The sequence below is a fragment of the Paroedura picta genome, chromosome 12 (assembly GCF_049243985.1).
Source record: "Paroedura picta isolate Pp20150507F chromosome 12, Ppicta_v3.0, whole genome shotgun sequence".
In the NCBI taxonomy this organism is placed as follows: Eukaryota; Metazoa; Chordata; class Lepidosauria; order Squamata; family Gekkonidae; genus Paroedura; species Paroedura picta.
This window is the reverse complement of record NC_135380.1, coordinates 18910431-18930168: the sequence shown is the minus strand read 5'-3', so window position 1 is coordinate 18930168 and position 19738 is coordinate 18910431. Positions and strand designations below refer to the sequence as shown.

Below are 19738 nucleotides of genomic sequence, written 5' to 3'. Positions count from 1 at the left end.
TGTGCCATTGACTGAAAGGCTGCCTATAATCCACCTGTCCATGACTACACTATGCCTCCCTCCACAAACATGAGGTACAGCTCTGGCACCAGGTCCAAGGGTGGTGGCTCTGGGTCCCCCTGCATGAGACCTGATGTCTTCAGTCCAGCATCCCGTCTCCAGTTGGTGGCTAGAGAAAGAAGAAGGCCTTCTCTAAACTTTCCAAAATCCATAAGGGCCTTTCCTTCCAGTACTCTGACTATCTTACTGTTAAACTTAACCGCCTTATATTTGACACTAATCTTGAACCGTCGGTCATAATTCTCTCCAGAAGACACTAATTATGCTAAGGATGAAAAATTGTCCTTCACCATTCAGAAAGATCCCTCTGGTTTTTAAGTCTCAATCTTGAGACAAACCAGAATGGGAACACAATGTTTGGAGTGAAATTTATAGCAATTCCAAAGCCAGGCCATTCAAGCTTGGCTCCTGCCTTTGCGCAGAAACGTTGCTGCCAACATCATTAAAGGAATGTTAATAAAGCTGCTGGGATAACCTGAAATGTTATCTGTTCCCTGAACCAGCTGGAACTCCCCCCTGGTTGTGCAGACAACATTAAGCACATGGAGAACATCATTGATGCAAAACAGACATTTGAACGACAAGCAAAACTCCAATATGATAAAAACTTTTGAGACCATTTTTCAGACATACAGTAGTGACACACTCAATGGCACGCCCAGTTTTAAGGACTCTTCACCTGATCCAATTGCACAGGATGAACTTTGATGTCATTTTTATTTCCTACCTGTCAATGATCACGGGATCTGAGGGAGTTTCATTGCGATTTCCGCAGCTTTTCTTCTCGCAGCAACGGCTGGAGGTGGAAGGAAACGCAGTAGACAAAGGGTGAGTCCGACAAGAACTTTTCTCTCAAGAGCACAGCAAAATGTGGTTAACATACTCATGTCCTCAGGGGTCAGTAGACTGCTCCTTGATGAATGTGCTACCAAAACACCTTTCTCAAGAGCAGCTGTTGGGGTCCAGTTATCTTCACGGCCTCAAGGAAGACAAGGTACAAGATAACTAGATCCCACCCCACAAAAGGGAGAGTTGTTTTAGGGTATGTTGTCATCTAGCCAAGTACCTGTCTCCGTTCTTTCCTTCCTTTAAAAAAAACATCTCATGGCACTCAGATATGAAGCTGCCTCGTGTTGTGTTAAGATTTTTTAACAAATGTACTAAATAAAATGGATGAATGCTCCAGCCTTTCTACACGACTGGCTTACAGCACATTAAAATCACTACAAAAAAATTCATACCTACGAAATGCCAACCCCAGAAGCACTATCAATCTGATACGTATTAGTCAAGCAGAAGGCTAGGATAAGAAAGGTACCCAATAACAAAACACCCACACAGTCACAAAGCATTAACATCTTCAGTAGTGTGCAAAAAGCTTCGCAAAAAAAATGTGGCTGTTAAAACGCAGCATATTTTATGCCATTCTTCCTCCAAGGGAGGTAAATGAGGCTTACCTCTCAATCCTTACAACTACCCCAGAGGAAAATAGAATGTGATTAGCCTAAGGCCAGCCTGTGGACTTGATAACAGAGCGGGGTTTATACTTGGGTGTTCCTGGCTATAGTTCAACAATAACCACTCAAGCACTCTGGTTCACTCTGGTTTGTTGCATAACACTATAGAGTTATAGCTATAGAAAATGGGGAGGTCATGTTCATTGTTAACTGATGAAAAACTCTTGCACTGTAAGATTAGGAGGCCAAACGTACATGGGGAGAGTTAGCAAGCTTTTCCTGAAGTCCTAAGAGTGAGTTTAGTGGCTAGAGGCTTAAGAGAACCCAAACAACTGTATGAGAACCATCTGTACCTTCTACTGCAACAGGAACATGGGAAGACAGCAAACCTTTCAATACAATAGCACTACAGTAGCAGAGACACTACCAAAATGTATTTCTTTTCTGGAAGTTAGAAGGACACAGTCTAGTGGCTATATAGTGATGCTTTCTAGGGTGCCATAACCCCTTTACAAACCAATGAAAGAGGGAGGAATTTAAACCAGCAAAATGACAGGAGGGCAATGGGGTGATTGACCCTTTCCCTAACACCTCTCTTCTCTGAGTCACACACAAGAGGTCCTCTCCCCCACCAAATTCTTCTCGTAATGTCTTTCAAGAGTGCTCACGTTGCACAGAAAAAAAATGCCTTTTAGGCATTTTTAATTTAGGGGTCACAAACATGAATGTAGTAGCTAGACTAGGATCTGGCAGACCGAGGTTTGAATCCCTACTCATGTCATAGGAGCTTGCTGGGTGACCTTGGGCCAGTCACCCTCTCTCAGCTTCCCTCTCTCTCAGCTCCCACCACATAGGCTCATTGTGAGAATAAAGTGGAAGCAATAAAGTGTGTTGTCCTAAGCTTATTGAAGTAAGAGCAAGGTGAAAAAATGTACACAAAAATTAGGGATCATTAGCCACTATAGATTCTGAAAAATGAAATATAGTCACAAAGAAGAACAAATAAATCACTTTTAGTATAAATTTAACGCACAACACTACAATTTTAAGCAAAACTATTTTAGGACTGTCAACTGATTCAACCGTTCTAGCAGAACACCTTCCTCTTAAGCGATGGATGAAATGTAAATATTTACATGTGCCCCAAATCTCAGAAGGTCAGGTACTCTTAAGAATAAGTGTGAAGGAACAAAACTGAACAATAAGCAAAATCTAGTAGCTATTATTAAAAATGACCCCTGTAACATTATCTTTCCTCCCTTATGTCCTAATGCCTTGAAATAGCCTCCAAAAATACAGGTGTGCTCTCACCCTCTATGCCCATTCTAATTGCTCCTCCCCCCACACACACACATTGATTCATCAACTGTGTTACATGCAAGTGTAGCCAAATGAGATGACAGAAGGAAACGGTCAACTGTAGGTCAGAGATCACAGTTTTTAGTGCTCCCCTATATGAAAGCCACCCTGTAAGTAGAAAACTAACACAACAGGAAGCATGCTAAGCTAGGCCTATGCATCCCAGTGGGCTAGTTTTCTACAGCACATAATGGCTTACATAGGGAAATATTTTAAAGACCTAAAATCTACCTGCAGTCTGGAGACGGACGATCCGTTCTGCTAACTCAACATTTTCTACACTGCATATGCACACGGGATCTTAAGCACCACTCAATACAGTGGAGTTTACTTCCTAGTAAACATTAATTAGCTCAGACCGCTCAAGCAGAGTTGCCAGCCTCCAGTGCAGCCCAGGGATCCCCTGGGATTCTCACTGATTCCCACACTACAGAGATCTGTTTCACTGGAGAAAATGTCAGTTTTCATGGAATTATACCCTGCTGAAGTCCCTCCCCTCCCCTCCCCTCCTGTCCCCAAACCCCAACCCCAAATCTACGGGAATTTCCCCATTTGGAGTTGACAACCTTGTAAATGATCTATTTAGCAGTTAAAGTTTACAGCCCTATCTACAGTTTTTCTGTATTAATGCCATAATAATCCCTTCCATTTTGCCTCAACATAATTAATGGGTCTAGCAAACCAGCTCAGTGTTACCAGCCTCCAAGTAGGACCTGGAGTTTTCCCCAAATTATAACTGATCTCCAAAATACATAGATCAGCTTCAGAGGGTGGACTCTATGGTATACCATAGATTCTATGTGAACTCCCTCCCGCTCTATCCCCTCCTCTGCAGGCACCACCCCCAAATCTCCTTGACTTTTCCAGGTTAGAGATGGCAACACTCCTTTACCACCCCAAATACAATTTGTTCTGACTGAATAACTAAGAGACGGCAGGTAAAAAAAAATATCAAGAGCTCCTAGTGTCACCTGACTTGTGCTGCACCAGTAGCTGCAGTGCCACCTAGTGGCCATGAGCCATGGTGGCACCCAAGTAGGCACATGCCATGTGGCATGCCCAGTTCACAAACCATGAACCATCAAAACTTTTAAAAGCCGAATGAACTGGTGAGGTTCATGAGGTTCACGGCCCAGTAGAACGCATCCTGTGCAAGCTAGAGTTACCAAACTCACAAGGGACCTCTGGCTGACTCTTGTCCAAGTTTTCCACCCCCTCCCCCATTTTGAAGATTGGTAAATATTTAGATTAAGCTGAGACAGTGCATCCGGGAATATATCTGCTCACGAACCAATGCGAATCTCCACAAACAGCTGCAAAATTCATGCTGGTTCACCTGCCACAATTTTTTTACGAATCATGAACCGCCAAAATGTGTCACGACCTTTAGTTTGTGAACCGGTTCATGCCCATCCCTACGCACGGTCCCCCTTTTACAGCTTACCATGGTGACTTGGAAACTACAAACACATTGCTCTGGCAGCTAGTTCAAGTTTACCCTCCGACTATTTTCAGGAGAGGAAATTTCACTCACTGTTTTGGGGTTTTTTGCCAGTTGTGCAAAGGAACTTAGCTTGGGGGGGGGGATACACAGCAACAATGGGCACTATAGAACCAGCCTCACAGCACATTTGTATTTCTTTTAATTTAAGTCCCATTTGGGTTCAATAGGGCTTAGTGTCAAGTAGGTCAGGGGTAGTCAACCTGTGGTCTTCCAGATGTCCATGGACTACAACTCCCATGAGCAAATGCTGGCAGGGGCTCATGGGAATTGTAGTCCATGGACATCTGGAGGACCACAGGTTGACTACCCCTGAAGTAGGTAAACACAGAGTCACAGCCTCCCCAGTCTATCCTCAGGGCCAGATGTCTGTGTGTTCATGCACCAGTCATAGTTGCCTATTAAACCCGTGAGGCACATTATGCACACAAGTCTCCTTCACTCGTGAAGCTGGAAAGACCTCCAGTGTTATTGTACTATTTTATGTCCATCCATTCAAATTGTTTTTATATTCTAATATAAGTGTAGAGATTTTGTTTACATGAATATGTGCATGTTTGTGTGTTCATGTATTCTGGATAAATACTTACAGATACTAGCATGAAAAGATACCATTTTATATGCCAGCAGTAAATAATGCGTGTTAATTGTACACCAGAATCACTAAGTGCCTATCAAAGGCAACACAAAAGAAGGCAGTCCAAAGTGAAACAGGTGGGAAAAGTGAGCCAAAGAGACCCCCCTCATCTGTGCTGCTGTTCCGCCTAGGGCTGATCCTGTTTATCCTACATGTCAGGTGAACAAAAGAGGGTTCCTGTACCTTTGAAGATTCTACAGAAAAGAATCTGGCCAATGATGCTTCATTCCCCACTTGCAAACCACATTTCCTGAAATATTCTTTGACTGTTTCTGCACTAGTGATACTGTTTGGATTCCCCCTTTTAAAGGCAAATTTTTTTCACCTGTTTCTCTGCTAAAATTCACCTTTACAGGCACACACCAAAACTGCCCTCCCACTTACTGCGTGTTTAAGGAATTCTCAGTTAAAGTAATTTCATTTCTCAAGGCAGAATCTAATGCAGAGCTGCCCCATGGAGAAATTCTTTCATTTGGGTTTCCCTCACCCCACATCTGCCATTTTGAGTAATTTGTGCACATTGCCATCCTTCCTGCCCCTCCCTCCATTCCAAAACATCTGCCTATAAAAATAAGATGGGGTTATTGCATTACAACGCAGTCTCTAAGTATATAAAAAAATAGAAGCAGTCTTGTTTGGTACACTGCAACAGAGTTGTGATGCAATAACCTACATGGGGGGGGGGTTATCACAAGGGGGCATGCAATCAAAGGCACAGAATGGTGGAATTAGATGCAAGCAGGCATCATTTTGAACGGGAAAAAAATAACCTTTGGGGGGAAAGGGAGCAAAGCCTAATGGGAGGCTGCCTCCTTCTGACTCAGGTGCAGAAAACATATGGCAAATTTCAGCCTGGAAAATGAGGGGAGGAAATCCCAACTGCAGAAAGCCTAGCATCAACTCGCAGCATCCAAAGGAAATCCAAAGCGAGGCTAAAACAAGGTATGTCTCAAATGCAGAAACGGCCTTTGTTAATCAGCTCTTAAAAGACACAGAAGCTTCCTCCTCCTTTGCAGCTGGTTATCCTACTACCCCTGCCCTCCCCCATGTTGTCCCGTGGGAATCTGAAATGGCTTCTATCAGAACCTGATTCCACTTCATTCACTGGCGGCTAAATATGGGAGTGGAGAAAAAAATACAAAAAGAGGCAACCAAGACAAGAAGGGGTTTGGAGCACCTTTCCCTTGAGTAAAGGCTGAAGTCTTTGGGACTTTTAAATTTGCAAAAGAGATGATGGCTAAGGCATGGTAGAGGTTGATACAAAATGCTAGAACTCAGAGACATCCAATGGCCAGCCGATTCAGAATAGACAACATGGAAATACTTCTTTGCATAAAGAGTGATTCAAATGTGGAATTTCTGCAGGAGGATACAGTGATGGCCACAGGCAGGGGTGGATTTAAAAGGGGATTATCCAGCTTTACATGGGGCATAGGACTGTGGCTACCAGCCATGGTGACTAAAGGGAACTTCACAGTCAGAGGCAGTTAGCTTCTGAACACTGGTGCCAGGAGGAAAGATCAAGGGGAGGTCTCAGCCTCTATGGCTGGTGGTTGGTGCTCCAAAGTAATTGGCTGGACACTTTGTGAGATAGGATGCTGGACTAGATGGACCACTGCTCTGAGATGACAGGGCTCTTTTTACGTTCTTAGAAACTCACAAGTCAGCAACAACATTACACCTTGCATCCTGCGTCAATGGACTAGAGGAGAAAGGAGAAGACGCAGGAGGAGTGCAGATTTCTGCAACAGCCGGGTATGCGCTCCACCCAGCATCCTACAGCGCTAGATAAGTTTGTCCTCAAACTGCAACCACTTAGCAAACGATCCAGAGCCATCCCTGCCAGCAATTAGATAGACAGGACTTGCCAGGCCGGCAATCGCAATGGCATTATGAGATGGGGCTGGTGCTTAAAGAAGGCGAGAGACCCATGAGAGCACAGAAAGCGCAAGCCGAAGCACAGACTTGCAGAAACACGATGCCCCATAAGGCTGTGGGTTTCAAAGAAGAGCTTAGGGCTATTCCCTGCCCCCCCTCTTCTAAAATGGTTTTAAAATTCAGCCCTCAACTTTCGCAAAAAAAAAAAAAATCAAAATCTGTCTCTAATTTCAAACTCAAATAAGCACCCAGCATGGTGGCCTTTGTTTTGTTTTCTTCTCCCCAACTCCTCCCTGGCATTGCATAACAAAAGTGTCTAAATTCACACCATCTGGCCGATAAAGACCTAGGCTCACTGGCCGGCTGGCTCAGCTGATTATGTCTGCTGCTGTCTAGTCTGGGCCTTGTGGCGAAAGTCACAGCTGTGGGTCTCGCTTGTGCTCAATGCAACTCTGTTATTAGCCAGCTGTAGGCCCCAAGACTACTTCTGTTCACATTATAATACCTTTTCACCCCCCTGAGCATCAAGGGCACTGGGACTGCTGGCAAACAGCAGAACAAAACCGTTTTCCTCTGAGTGGAGAGTTGGCAAGGGGAGGCGGGGGGGGGGATTATTCTAGGAGAGATGCCTGACTTTGATTTTTAGCCATCATCTGTGCAAAGATTTTGCATACATTACGGTTCGCTTAAGGAGATCCAAGGCGAAGTCTGCCCAGATCCCCGTTGTAACCGCGTCTCACACAAACCCCGAAAGCAACAGGGCTTCAGAGAACGCACGGAAATTCTAGGTGTAACTCCTGTGAATGTCGACATCCACAGCTCTGCGCCACGCTGAAAATATTATACGCGCACACTAATTATTGTGAAACAGAGATTTTTCTCCCCCTCTTCCACCAGTGACACATCGTTGCATCTGCATAAATATTTAGACAACATTCCTGCTAAGCGCGCATCTGCCACACAGAGAACGATGTCGGGGCCCTGGATGCTCTTGTCTGCATTTGAGGTGGCGAGTCGGGCAATTCTATATGACAAATCAGAAGAACGTTTATCTCCCGACTCAAATGGAAAACAAGGCCTGTCACTCAAAGACAATGGGCTGCCTCTTGAACGGCTGGGCTACTACAGTACATTAAATTTTGATATACTGTTACTAATGCAGGCTAAACTAGGAGCTTTAAAAATTCATGCTGCTCCTTAAGCAGCCCGCAGTGAGATCTGATTATTGTGCTTAAAATAAAAATGTCAAGATTAACTAGGCTGGATAGATTTTCTCAAGACTTATTCCAAGTCAGAGACGCCGCAATGGTTCTTTTTCCCCCGTACACATGTATACATGTGCAGACACACACACAATCTACATCCAGTTCATAAAAATGATGTCTATACAAGACACTTCCATTCAAACTACCTTGATTAGGCTGTTAGCCAAGGAATTGTTTTTTTATTTGGTTCACTAAACTGTGTCTTACATGAGGAAGAGATTACAGCACTGTAGTTTGTCTGTGGCTAGTCTATTAGGCAAATAGTTATCCTACTACCCATACTACTACGCATGTTAACTTGACAATGTTTGTACCACTGGAAACTCTGAGGTCATAATACCATCTTCATTCAGGTATGGAGTGTTTTGACCAACATTCTTGCCAGACAGAGTGTAAAAGCTGAGTTGTGTGTGTGGGGGGGGGGGGGCGTGATACAAGCTAAAAGAATAAGTCAATGTGCTCAAAGAAAAAATATTGACTCAATTTATGCCCATGTAAAAGAGAAGACCTGTTATTTCTGGGTTATTAATGCATTTCAAACAGGGCAACATCCGTAGTATTTCGAGTTCTAGAGAAGTTTAGAGGTAGTATGATCCAGCCAGTATTTTACAGAGCAAGCCTTCACTCACTTACCTAAAAGTAAGCTTCACTGACTACAACTGGACTTACTTCTGTGTATACCTGATCAGGATTGCACTGCTAACGTCTTATTTATTTCGGAGAGAGAGATTTAAGGGCACATTGAATTTTTCCATTAAAATCACTGTTTCATTGGGGCTGGATCAGATCCATTATATTTTGGGTGTCTGTTGTGTACAGTGATTTTAAAAACCTGTGGCCAGAGCCCTATGCAGATTTTACATGAAGGTAGTTTCATTCTGGGCATAAGCTTCTGTGTTCGCATACACCCTTCTTCAGATAACCTGTTATCTAATGCACGTAGCAGAAAAGCTTATGCCCAGAATAAAACTGGGTTGGCCTTCAATGTGCCCCTAGACTCATACCTTCTTCTGCTGCTTCAAACCAACCTGGTCACTCTCCTGAATCTATTTGCATGAAGGTAAACATATATAAGGTTGGCCTGCAAATATTTGGTAAGCCATTCATACATGTAAACTTGCCCAAGTGAACAGTCCTGCGTGTTAAGAGATAGCATAAAAGCCTAAATATACTGATAAATTTCTGTGACTCAGTCAAACAGTGAGTAAATGGCATTCCCACAGCCACTCCTGTGTGCTCAACACCAGCCAGCTGATGTTATGCTCAGCCCCCGTGTCATTTCTCTAATGATAAAGAACAGAAGGGAACGGCTCAGTGGTGTCCATTCCAAAGAGGGAAAGCACATCAGCATCCTGGAGCTGAAGGCATTTCCATCTGTGACTTAATGTGATGAAGAGCAGCCAGCTTAAAAGAGAGACCCACCAGTGACAATGAGGTCATACCTTCTCTAAGAAAGATCACAGTTGATCTTCACTCTCACTTGAAGATCTACCCCCAACACATTGAGTAGGAGAACTCTGGCAAGTTGCAGAAGGATGGGCTAGTGGGAAGAATCTTAATAGAGTCATCATACTTCTTTTAATTGATGACATCTGTGCAAATGGGTGTCTGAATCAAAGCAGGCATTGTGAGGTGGGGAATCAGCCTTGCTTTTGAAGCTACACACCCTCACATCACAGCAAACATCTTCTTTGAAAGAGGCATTCCCTCCTGCATCGGCAAAGGGGGAATGCCTCTTTGGAGTTTGATATCCTTTTGATAAGAATTTGCGTCATGAAATAGCACGAATTATTTTCAAAATCTGTTGGCCGGTTAATATCTTGGCATATGTTTACATGAGCAAAGGGTCTTTTAAATTGGCTGATCTTCTAAATACTGCAGCCCCAATGCCAGTTAAGAAGAAGAGAAGTGGGGAGGGGGTGATAAAGATGGGTGCCATCCTGGCCTTGCTGTTTACATAACGTATCATTTCAGCATGCTACCATCCGCAAGAGAGAAAATTATTCAGCAGAGAAGCTCCATAAATGTATTAGAGCTAATGACAATCTCTGGCACATTTATGGAGCTTCTCCACTTCATGTACATACTCTTATATCTCTGCAGAGCTACAAAACTGGTGCCCTTATTGATTTCAGGACAATATTTCTATAATCCTCAACAGAAAGCACACACCTGCTCCACTTTCTCTTTTCCAAATTTGAAATGATCTTGTCTAAAGAAATGAAGAACTGAACTGCACACACCATTGCCCTCCTGTAGAACTGGAGCATGATTTGGATTCTACTTTCAACTTTCAGAGCTGTGGCAACAGGACTGGTGATTTCAGCAAGCAAACAGACAATCAACATGTAGAGCAAATTAAACCCCTTTGGATTATAAATCGTACATGCTTTGCGATGTGCAGTGCAATGCACTTTATTCTTGTGCATTCTTCAGTCCATTCAGAATACAAAGTGCAATGAATGCTTTGCACAAGTGCATTTTAAAGTGCTTCTTTCCTTTTTACACATCCACAGCTACAGGCCAGAGAGGATGTGGAGAGGGCTTTAAGCAACACCTGTATTTTCACCCTTAGAATAATCTTGACCTTTTATCTATAATTTTTAATCTATAACACATCATACCCATAAGGTCATCATCATCTTCTTACCTGCACATGACTTCATGAGTAAGTAGAACTCTGCACATTTCTGGGTTCTTGTTTTGTCCTTCATATGTGATGGGCTATTTTTTAAAAAAAGAAAAAGATAAAAGTCAGAGGTCATTTTTTTTAGATGCTCTCCTGTATTTTAAATGGTTTTTCTATGGGGACTGGAAACTACAATGCTTGTACAGCGTCCCTTTGCTTTAAAAAAGCAGGTATCTGTGCATGAAAAGACTCCACTGAGAATAGTTTTGACATTACAGACGCTAAAAGATATTTTAACTGGATTCGAGACCAATAACATCCTAGAGACATGATGAAAGGAAGAAAGCTTTGACTCTCAAAAGCTCATGCCCAGAAAACCTTGTTGCTCTCTAAAGTACGACTAGAATCTAGCTCTTCTCTTGCAGACCAGTATGGATATTTTTGTTTCTTAGATGTTCCCTCTGAAGCTGGAAGGTTTTGTGGGGGCTGCTGTTGAGCAAGAGGAGAACAGCCCCAAGGAAAGCAGGCAAAGTTAACTAAGGACTGGATTTTGCAAACAGAACTCTGCCTGATCTTACCTGTTTTGTGACGGAGTCAATGAGTCTGACAAAAAGATCTTGTTCAGTTCTGACACCTGCAGGGAGCATGCAGAAAGCAACAGGGAGGGAGAAAGTCAGACTCCTGCAAAGGATGCATTCTGCTGTCCATTGACCCCATTCCTGTCCCCTTGGCCTTCCACATACTGATCTAGTCTGGTGTGCCCCCACCCCACGACCGTTATTGATGCCATTTAACTATTTCTGCCAAGCACAGAAATGGAGACAGCCCTCTCCAGGCCAGTTTAGCTGCTCCCTGATCCCAAAGCGACCCCCAGGGGGCTCTTCCCACATGCCTCCAGGAGGAGATGGAAATTTAGGCCGGAGACAACCAACCAATGGAGACAGCCAACAGTATGGAAGAGAGTCACCCTGGATGGGCAACCAAAGGCTTTCCTTGGTGGAAGCATATTGTTTCTTGGTCAAACAGGTCGAGAGGTTTTGGAAGCCCTCTCCAAACCTGCTAATCTTGTTGACTGTAAATCAGCATGGTGACTCTTTCAGTGGATATGGGCTCTTCAAAAGCCGGGAGGGGAATCATTGGCTTACCATTGCTATAAAGGAGCTGGAGCTTGTAGTGGGTGCCATTGTTGGTTTTTTCATTGCCTTGTTCCTGCAGAGGAAGAGATTGGAGGAGGGAGGGGAGAGGGGGGAGTCAGAGTTTGCATTCACAGGACTCAGTTTGTTATATCCCCTGTGGACGATTTGGATTCTCTTTCTGTGCACGTTGGATAAGGCACTTCCAATGCACTTTAGAAATAGGTTGGCCTGTTTCACACAGGAAAACCCAGCTGCAAAAGGACAGTGAAAGCACACTATCCAATGTGTGTGGAATGCAGTGTCCCTCCTTCTTCTTGAAACAAATTAACCTTCTTCTTCTTCCCTCCTCCCCTAAATGCTTTCTAGGTATTGGGATCAAAGTCTTGTTGTTCCACACGCTTGGTCCCACGTAAGAATGCACACTCTTGTGGCACTCACCAGGGAAGCTGAAAACGGTCCACTTGTTCCTGCCAGAGAATTTATTTTTTAGTCCTGTTTGGTTTGAGCAATCTTCCTGTACTGCTTTATTCTTTGCTGGGTTTTTAAGCCCAGCCCTTGTGCCAAAAGTATTCTGGCCAGCCTACCCCCTCACTACAACCCCTGGCAGGCCAGGCCCATCCTCCCCCAGGTTGCTCGCAGAGGGTGAATTGGCATGGCGATGCCTGGAAGCCTGCCACTTTCAATGGGCTTCTCCCCGTGCCACAGGGGTTGTTTCCTGCTCAGAGGTTGATTCCCCCACTGTGCCAATGGAGGTCTCCGGAGCTGTTTTGGTCTACCCCAATACTAGTGACTTTAGGCCTGATGTTTCTCCAAACTTCCCTGAACCGGGAAAGCCAAAGGATGGACTTTGGAAATGCTACTTTCAAAAGAGCTACAGAAAACAAATGCATTTGTGTTCCTTAGCAAAGAAATCCTGAAGATCTGAGATGCAGAGAGGACGTGGCCCTTTCTTTTCATGCTCTGCCATTCTTTGTTCTCAAAGAACTTCATGTGCCGCCTTTCCCAAGGCGGCATACGTGACCCTTCCTGTTTTCACCCTGCAATAGCCTTGTGATCTCTTGCAGGATTGTTCAGGAGATGAAAGGGAGAGCATTACAGCTGCAGTTGCCTTCCCGAAAAGGGGATTTGAACCCCAGCCGGCTCTACGCTCAAACTACCACAGGGCCTTACTTTTGGGGGTACATCAGGACACAAGTCAAAGAATAACTGGTGTCTCAAATCCCCCCTGCTGGACCCCAAACTTGGTATAATTTCATGTTTAAATTCTGATTCGGTTTCGCTCTGCCTCCCCCTCCATCTGTCATGCGTGACCCTCCCCTCTTTAACAGATCCAGCCAGCTTTTTTTGCAGGGCAGAAGGAAGGGTATGGGAACGCGGGAACTAGTCCCCCCCCCCCAAGCATCAGGGCCATCTAAATAAAGCATGGCTGAGTCTTGGGGAACGGAGTGAAATCATCTAATCTAAGAAGAAATAAGCCCGTGGAACTCAGTGGGACTCACGACGGAGAGACCTCAGGCTTGCTTTGCCTGCAGATTGCAAGAGTGAAATTGATTGGGGGCGGGGGGAGATGTGCTTTGGATGGGGAAACTGACAAGTGTGCAGACCCCTAAATATTTAGACCAGGGGTAGTCAAACGGCGGCCCTCCAGATGTCCATGGACTACAATTCCCAGGAGCCCCCTGCCAGCGAATGCTGGCAGGAGCTTCTGGGAATTGTAGTCCATGGACATCTGGAGGGCCGCCGTTTGACTACCCCTGATTTAGACTTTGCAATCCTGCTTCTCAGGCAGGTCAGGAAGTTCTCCTGTGGAAACCCCAGGCATTGCAACGAACGGGGGAGCTTTCATTCAGCTCCTTTCGATCAGCACTGGGCACTTTCGAGACAGATCGTGCTTCTGGACTAAAACCACTGTGCTGTTAGCAGTGCGATCCTACACAGAGTTGCCCTAGTGATTTCGATGGACTTAGACCAGAGTAACTCTGCCTGGGCATATAGTTTTCCCACTATGGACAGTAAACTGGCTTCATCTTTCTGTATTTGCTGCTCCCTTGACTTTTGTAATTTCCCTCACAGTTTTTTAGACTTTTATTACAGAACCGATTGTATATTGTTTTATATTGTGAATGCCATTAAAGGTTTTGTATTGTAAAACTCTGCCTGGGATTGTCCATTAAGGCTACCCTAGAGCCTTTCTGCCAGCGACCTGGACTGTCCAAAAGTTTCCCAGATAACAATCCACCAAGGGTGAAGGTTCGGCCCATTGACCTTGGACATTCCCTCCCGGGTCCGTCATGGTCAGCGGCATGCTCAATGGCCTTGTGGATCGGGGAAGACCAGCGGGCGAAAGGAAGGCAAGGCGCGGGGGAAGGGGGAGGACGGGGAAGAGAGAGGAACCGAAACGACCCGGCCATCCCTAGCTCTTACTTTGTCGTTCTCCACGAAGTCCACAAAGGCCGTCCGCTCGATTTCCACGGGTTGCCCTTGTCTGTCGTAAAGAGCCAGGACGAAGTGGAAGAAATTGGACTTCCGCAAGTTGGAGGGCGGCTGCTTTTCGAAGTGTGCTCGCGACAAAGCCACGCCGCTGCGGGGAGAAAGAGACCGAATGAATGAATGAATGAATGAATGAATGAATGAATGAATGAATGAATGAATGAATGAATGAATGAATGAATGAATGAATGAATGCCTCTGAGAGCTCAGAGAAATCTTCAAGGAAGCGCGTGGCATTCACACCAAGCTCGGGAAGCGATTCACCTGCCAGAGCCCACCTTCTCTGTAGCGGTGTGCCGCGGCCAACCAAAGAGGCTCTGAGACCCGTTTTTGAGCTGGGGCAAGAAAGGGCCCAAAGCCAACGTCTTCTCTCTTCTCTCCTCCCTAACCAGCAGGAAATGGACTCCGATAGATAGTGAAGGGCTGATGCCCTGAATTGGGAGCCTCAGCTTAGGGGTCATCCTAGTTAAGCAGCCACTTAGTTAAAAGGACCTGGGGTGAAAACAAGTCATTCTTGGGACTGTGCTGGTTTTGGGTTTTGTTTTTAAAGAGACATCCCACACCCACACGTGGAAGTTTGGGATCGACTTGGAAGGCCGGGCAGGCACCGAGATGCAAAGTGGGAGAGGACAGCTGTGGGGCAGGAGGGGGAGGGGAAAGGTGTCATTCAAGCCCCGCAAGGTGCCGCTCCCTTTGTATATGTGTGTATGTGAGTGTGTGTGACCCGGCCATGTTTGGCCCTCTTTCAGATGCCGCTCTTTACACACGCTTCCTGGGCTTTAGATCCCATTGGACTCAGCGGCGCTTACTTCCGAATAGACATGCCTTCGCGCCAGCGGGAGAACCCCTCGCCACCCCCTAAGGCCCTCGAGGCCCGTCGCGGGTCAGGGTTTCTCTAGCAAGGTGCCTCGTTTCCAAGCGGAAGGCCTTCTTCGCTTCGGTTCTCACCCGGATTCGGAACAAGGGCGACAATTCGGATCCACGCTACGAATCGAATCGTCTGTCGTCGTCTCTCTCCCCCCTCCCGCCCCCTGCACCCTGCTTGTGGCTCTCCCGGATCTGAGAGGAAGCGTGTCTTCCTCCCCCCCCCCCCCCAGCCCCGAATTGAGCTGCTTGGGGCAAGTTCCGAGAAACTTTCCCCCAAGTCAAGGCGCGCAGATGCCTCGGCTGCTTCTAAGGGGCGCTCCGGCCGCGGGACTCCGGTCGGGAAGGGGCGATCCCCAGAGGAGGGGGGACCCGCCGCCTGTGCCACGGAGGACCGCGAGTCGCTTGCGCTTCCCCTAAGTCCCCGGCGCGCACTCCCTTCGGCGCCCCTTCCGCGGGCATCCTTGGCTTTTGGGGGCGAAGAGAAATCCATCATGTAGACTCAGCTAAGGCGAAGAGTATCGGCCCCAGCTCGGCCAACCCGTTACGGTTTGAACCTTCCTCTATGGGGGTGTGCAGTTGGTGCCTCGGGGGCCAACTGGAGCTGTGGATCCGGCTGGATTTGGGACCCAATGTAAAAAAAACACCCGATCCTATAGCGGATTCTTCGACGCTTTGTCCGGCCCGGTGCCTTGCGTCCAACTCCAGTCCTGACAATCAGGGATCTCTTTCTTTTCAAGGGTGACAGCCCAAGCCTAGACGCCTTTACTCTGGAGGAAGCCGCACTCAACGCAACTGGAGTTACCTCCGTGCCTGAACCGTATTAACTTTCGGAGAAGTTGTACCGTTCTGCAGGGCCGACCATTTACGTGGTTTACTGGGACACAAGTCTAGTGGGTCTGATTTTGTAAACTTGCTGCGTTCGAATTTAGTTTCTAGGATCGCGGTTCCCGACTTCCTTGGGAAAGGAGGCCATCGGAGGAACCGGGACTTACTTCCGAGAAAACGCGGGCAAACACGGGTCTGCGCGTGACTTCACAATACAGGCCTATCCGATATATGCTTTACCCAGAAGTAAGTCCCAGATAAATCAGCCGGCTTTATAGTTTTGGTGGCTCTGTTGAAGGGTGCAGCCCAAATACGTTTTAGGATCGGAGTAGTAGCGCGGCGGCGAGGGGTGGGTGGGTTGGGGAATCATTTTCCAATAAATACGTTTAGACCTAAGAGTTGGCTTGGTTTTCCAGTGGGCGCATCGGCTTAAAATCTTGGATTGCTCCTTAATTAAAAAAAGAAAAGAAAAGAAACCATTGGTTGCAGATCCCCAATTCCCTCTTTGATTCAAGTGAGATTGCAATCCTTACTGGAGAGTAACCCTAAGGGAATTAGTAGGTTTACTTCTAAGTAGACATCCCCGAGCGCTTTGCGCCCAAGCCTGGGAAGGTCAAGACGCCCCTGCCCCCCCTTCCCCCAATAGTCCCTGGGATTTAGGCTTTGATTTGCTGGGCTTGAGCAAACACTCCACGGCGGGATCGCTCGCTCCCTGGGATCTTTCCCGCTGTGGCTCGCGAGTTGTTCGGGCGCCAGGCCTCCTCCATGTGGCCCGGAAGACCTGCTAGGATCGCCAGTGGGGCCCTCCCCCAGTCCAAGCGGAGCGGACCCCGTGGCCCTTTCGGCGCAGAGGGGCGGGAAGGCGGAGGCTGCCTCTCGCCCTCCGGCGGCACGGACTTGCTGGTGGTCTGCAGGAGCCGGCCCCGGCCTCGGAGCACAGCGGCCTCCACGCGGCTCAGACGGCAAAGCCGGCATCTTCCTCGGGAGGTGAGGGGGCGCAGAAGGCAGCCCCGCGGAGGTCCAGCGGCTTCCTCGCAAGGAGGCGTGCGCTGGGCGAGAGCACGCAAGTCACCCCTGTGTCCTCGCCGGCGCTCCTCCGTGCCGGCCCGGCGGCTGCGAGGGATGACGCTTCCAGGGCTGCGGGTAGTCCGGGAGCGCACCGCTGCAGCCAGGACAGGAGCAGTCGCCGGGCCCCGGGAAGGGGCTGCCTCGCCCGAAAGCGGGCCCTCCTGCCGCCAAGGGCCCCGTGGCTGTGCTCCCGTCCCCCCCCCCCTCCTCCTCCAATCGGGAAAGCGAAACCACCGTCGGCTTCTGGTCTCCGGAAGAGCAGCTGGCTATCTCTGCCTTGGGCCGGTGGCGCCCATTCAGAGCGGTCCACGGCTGCGATCCCTCCTCCTCGCCGTTTGACCTAAGCGGCGGTTACTTCTGAGAAAAGCACGTTCAGGCTCCCAAGCCTTCTACCGCGGCTGGGATCTTTCTGTTAGGCTCCGGCACGACGGTCTCTTTCCCGAAGTGCCTCCCGGCTACAGCCTCCCCGCTTTGGCCAGGCTCTCTGCCGGCAGGCCCAGCCGGTGGCCTTTCGACCCCGATCCTTGGGTCTTCCGGCCCAGCCTGTCTCACTCCTGCTTTCAGTGGGACTTACTCTCCGATCAAACGCCTCGGGGACTCTCGTTTCAAACGCCAGGGGTTCCGCGACTTGGAAGGAGACCCCTTGGAGTTCAACGGGTCTCCCTTCCACGGAATCGGCCACCGCTGTCGGCTTCCCGCTCTGCTTGGGAAAGGAACGGACGGCCGAGCAAAGCTGGCAAGAGCTGGTCCGATCCCGCATCCCGGGCCGGTCGCTTGTAGCTCCCTCCATCTGAAGGACTTTGATTTCTAAGAAGCCTGTCCGCAGGAGAAGGCGTGCAGCTCGATGTTCTGCGTATTTACTCAGAAGTAAGTCCCGCTGAGCTCCGTTAAGCCCTGCTCGTCATCAGAAAGTATAATTAAAGCTGTATCCTTCTTCGCTCTGCTGCGGATCGGGTTACTAGACATGAACAGATGCTAGGACGTCGGGATTCGTGGTCCAACCACTCTCCTTCCCCGCCTCTTACTCGGAAGTAAGGGGATCGAGGCTTTGGAGGACGGCCGGAGGGAAAACAGGCTGGGATTTAAACTGAAACTCGAGGCTCCGGGCTAAGACATTTAAGGATTTCGGGGAACGTCCGAATCCTAAAGGCGTTTGCAGCGCCACTGGTTTGGAAGCAACTTCAAGGGAAGGGGCTTCAGGGTTAGGCGCACTTTCTGGTAATAAAGCTCACTTAAAATTCAACGTGGATTTACTTCTGAGTAAACATGCACGGGGTCGGGCTGGAGAAAACACGTTCTGGGGAAGACCAGAAGGCACAGTTCAAACCTTCCCTTGTCAATTTCTTGTCAGCGCCTCCAACCAGAGAAGGAAACTGGTTCCAGGGGAACTTATTTGGCGCGCAAGAAAATGACACCGCTCCCAGGAAGCCGGACCCGCGGAGGTGATGACTGTGAGGATAACAATTAGATGAATAAATAAAATAGGAAAACTACGAGAGAGAGCTGGCGGGTGGCAAGAACAGGAAGGCCGACGGGGAAGGGAGAAGGGAGTAAACAAGGGCGACCGTGACATTACCTTTGCGCGGCTACATTGGCGTCCACTACCCCGACATTCCTGACCCAAGACCGGACGGGATCCATCTCCGATCCCAGCACCTTATCTTTCAGGATGGGTCCTCTTCCTAAGGTATCTTGGATCCCAAACATTTAAGAAAAGTTTATCCCAAACCCCAAACAACGCTTCCGGTTGCCGAAGGAAACTTCAGACAGGGATGAGGCACCCAAACTCCAAGGAAGTTAAGCCGGATCGCACTTTTCTTCAGTCTTTACAGAACGACTTGGATTTTTTTTTTTTGGGACGTTTTTTTCCGCCCTTCTCTCAAGCCTTGCAAAACAAGAACATAAAGTCGCTCCGCTCAGCCTCTTCCGATGCGATAGGTCATCATTCCTAATAAACACTGCCCGGGACGAAAATGCATCCCCCAGTCCTTGTTCGCAAGGATCACCTGCTTTGCGGAGTCACGAGGGAGGATTGACGGCTGCCTAATCCACGAGGGGAGAGAGAGAGGATTTCTGTTTTTTAAAAAAGAAAAAGCGAAAAAGCCGCGATCAATTGTGAAAGGGGGAAAAAAAGACGAAAGGCAGCTAAAGAGAATCTGATTACACTCTAAGCTGTGGCCAAGCGCGTCTGTTTCCCCGCACCATGAATGGGTTACAGCGACAGGCGAGAACGTACTGGGAAAGGGGCGGGGCGCACTTCCAAAGAAGGCGCTACTATTTGCATAGTCGTCTCTCATTGGTGGAGAAGGGTGAGCTCTTCTCCAAACTGATACACGCTACGCGCAGCTTCGGTTTAAATGAAAGCAGAGGGGAGGGGAGGGGGCGATCTCGGGCCGGGCGAAGAAGCTTACGAGGGTGTTGAATAAGTTACTCACCCAATAACTTTGTTTTCGCTTTGTTAACCTAAAACAGAGCCGGGAAGAGAAGCGGGGCCAATCTCCTTCCCGGCTGCGTCGGCAGGGTTCAAATCGCTCGCGTCCGAGCGCCGCCCCGATGTTCCCCGTTA

General features: G+C 47.8%; 1 protein-coding gene and 1 long non-coding RNA gene across 3 annotated transcripts in view; one reads left to right on the top strand and one right to left on the bottom strand.

The window, feature by feature from the left end:
* Window positions 1–19392, bottom strand: part of EBF2 (EBF transcription factor 2) — a 251959-nt gene extending 232567 nt beyond the window's left edge. For both annotated transcript variants that reach the window (XM_077305189.1, XM_077305191.1), the window contains exons 1-6: window positions 18749–19392; window positions 14347–14503; window positions 11932–11995; window positions 11365–11420; window positions 10808–10881; window positions 788–856 (exon numbers count right to left, since the gene is read on the bottom strand). In XM_077305189.1, the coding sequence (XP_077161304.1) occupies window positions 788–856; window positions 10808–10881; window positions 11365–11420; window positions 11932–11995; window positions 14347–14503; window positions 18749–18879 (551 nt within the window). In that variant the 5' untranslated portion in view covers window positions 18880–19392. The remainder of the gene's footprint in view (window positions 1–787; window positions 857–10807; window positions 10882–11364; window positions 11421–11931; window positions 11996–14346; window positions 14504–18748) is intronic.
* LOC143821339 (uncharacterized) lies at window positions 834–6868 on the top strand. Its single transcript, XR_013225773.1, has 3 exons — window positions 834–888; window positions 5839–5956; window positions 6667–6868. It is a non-coding gene; the product is annotated as an uncharacterized LOC143821339 (long non-coding RNA).
* Window positions 19393–19738: the final 346 nt, after the last annotated feature.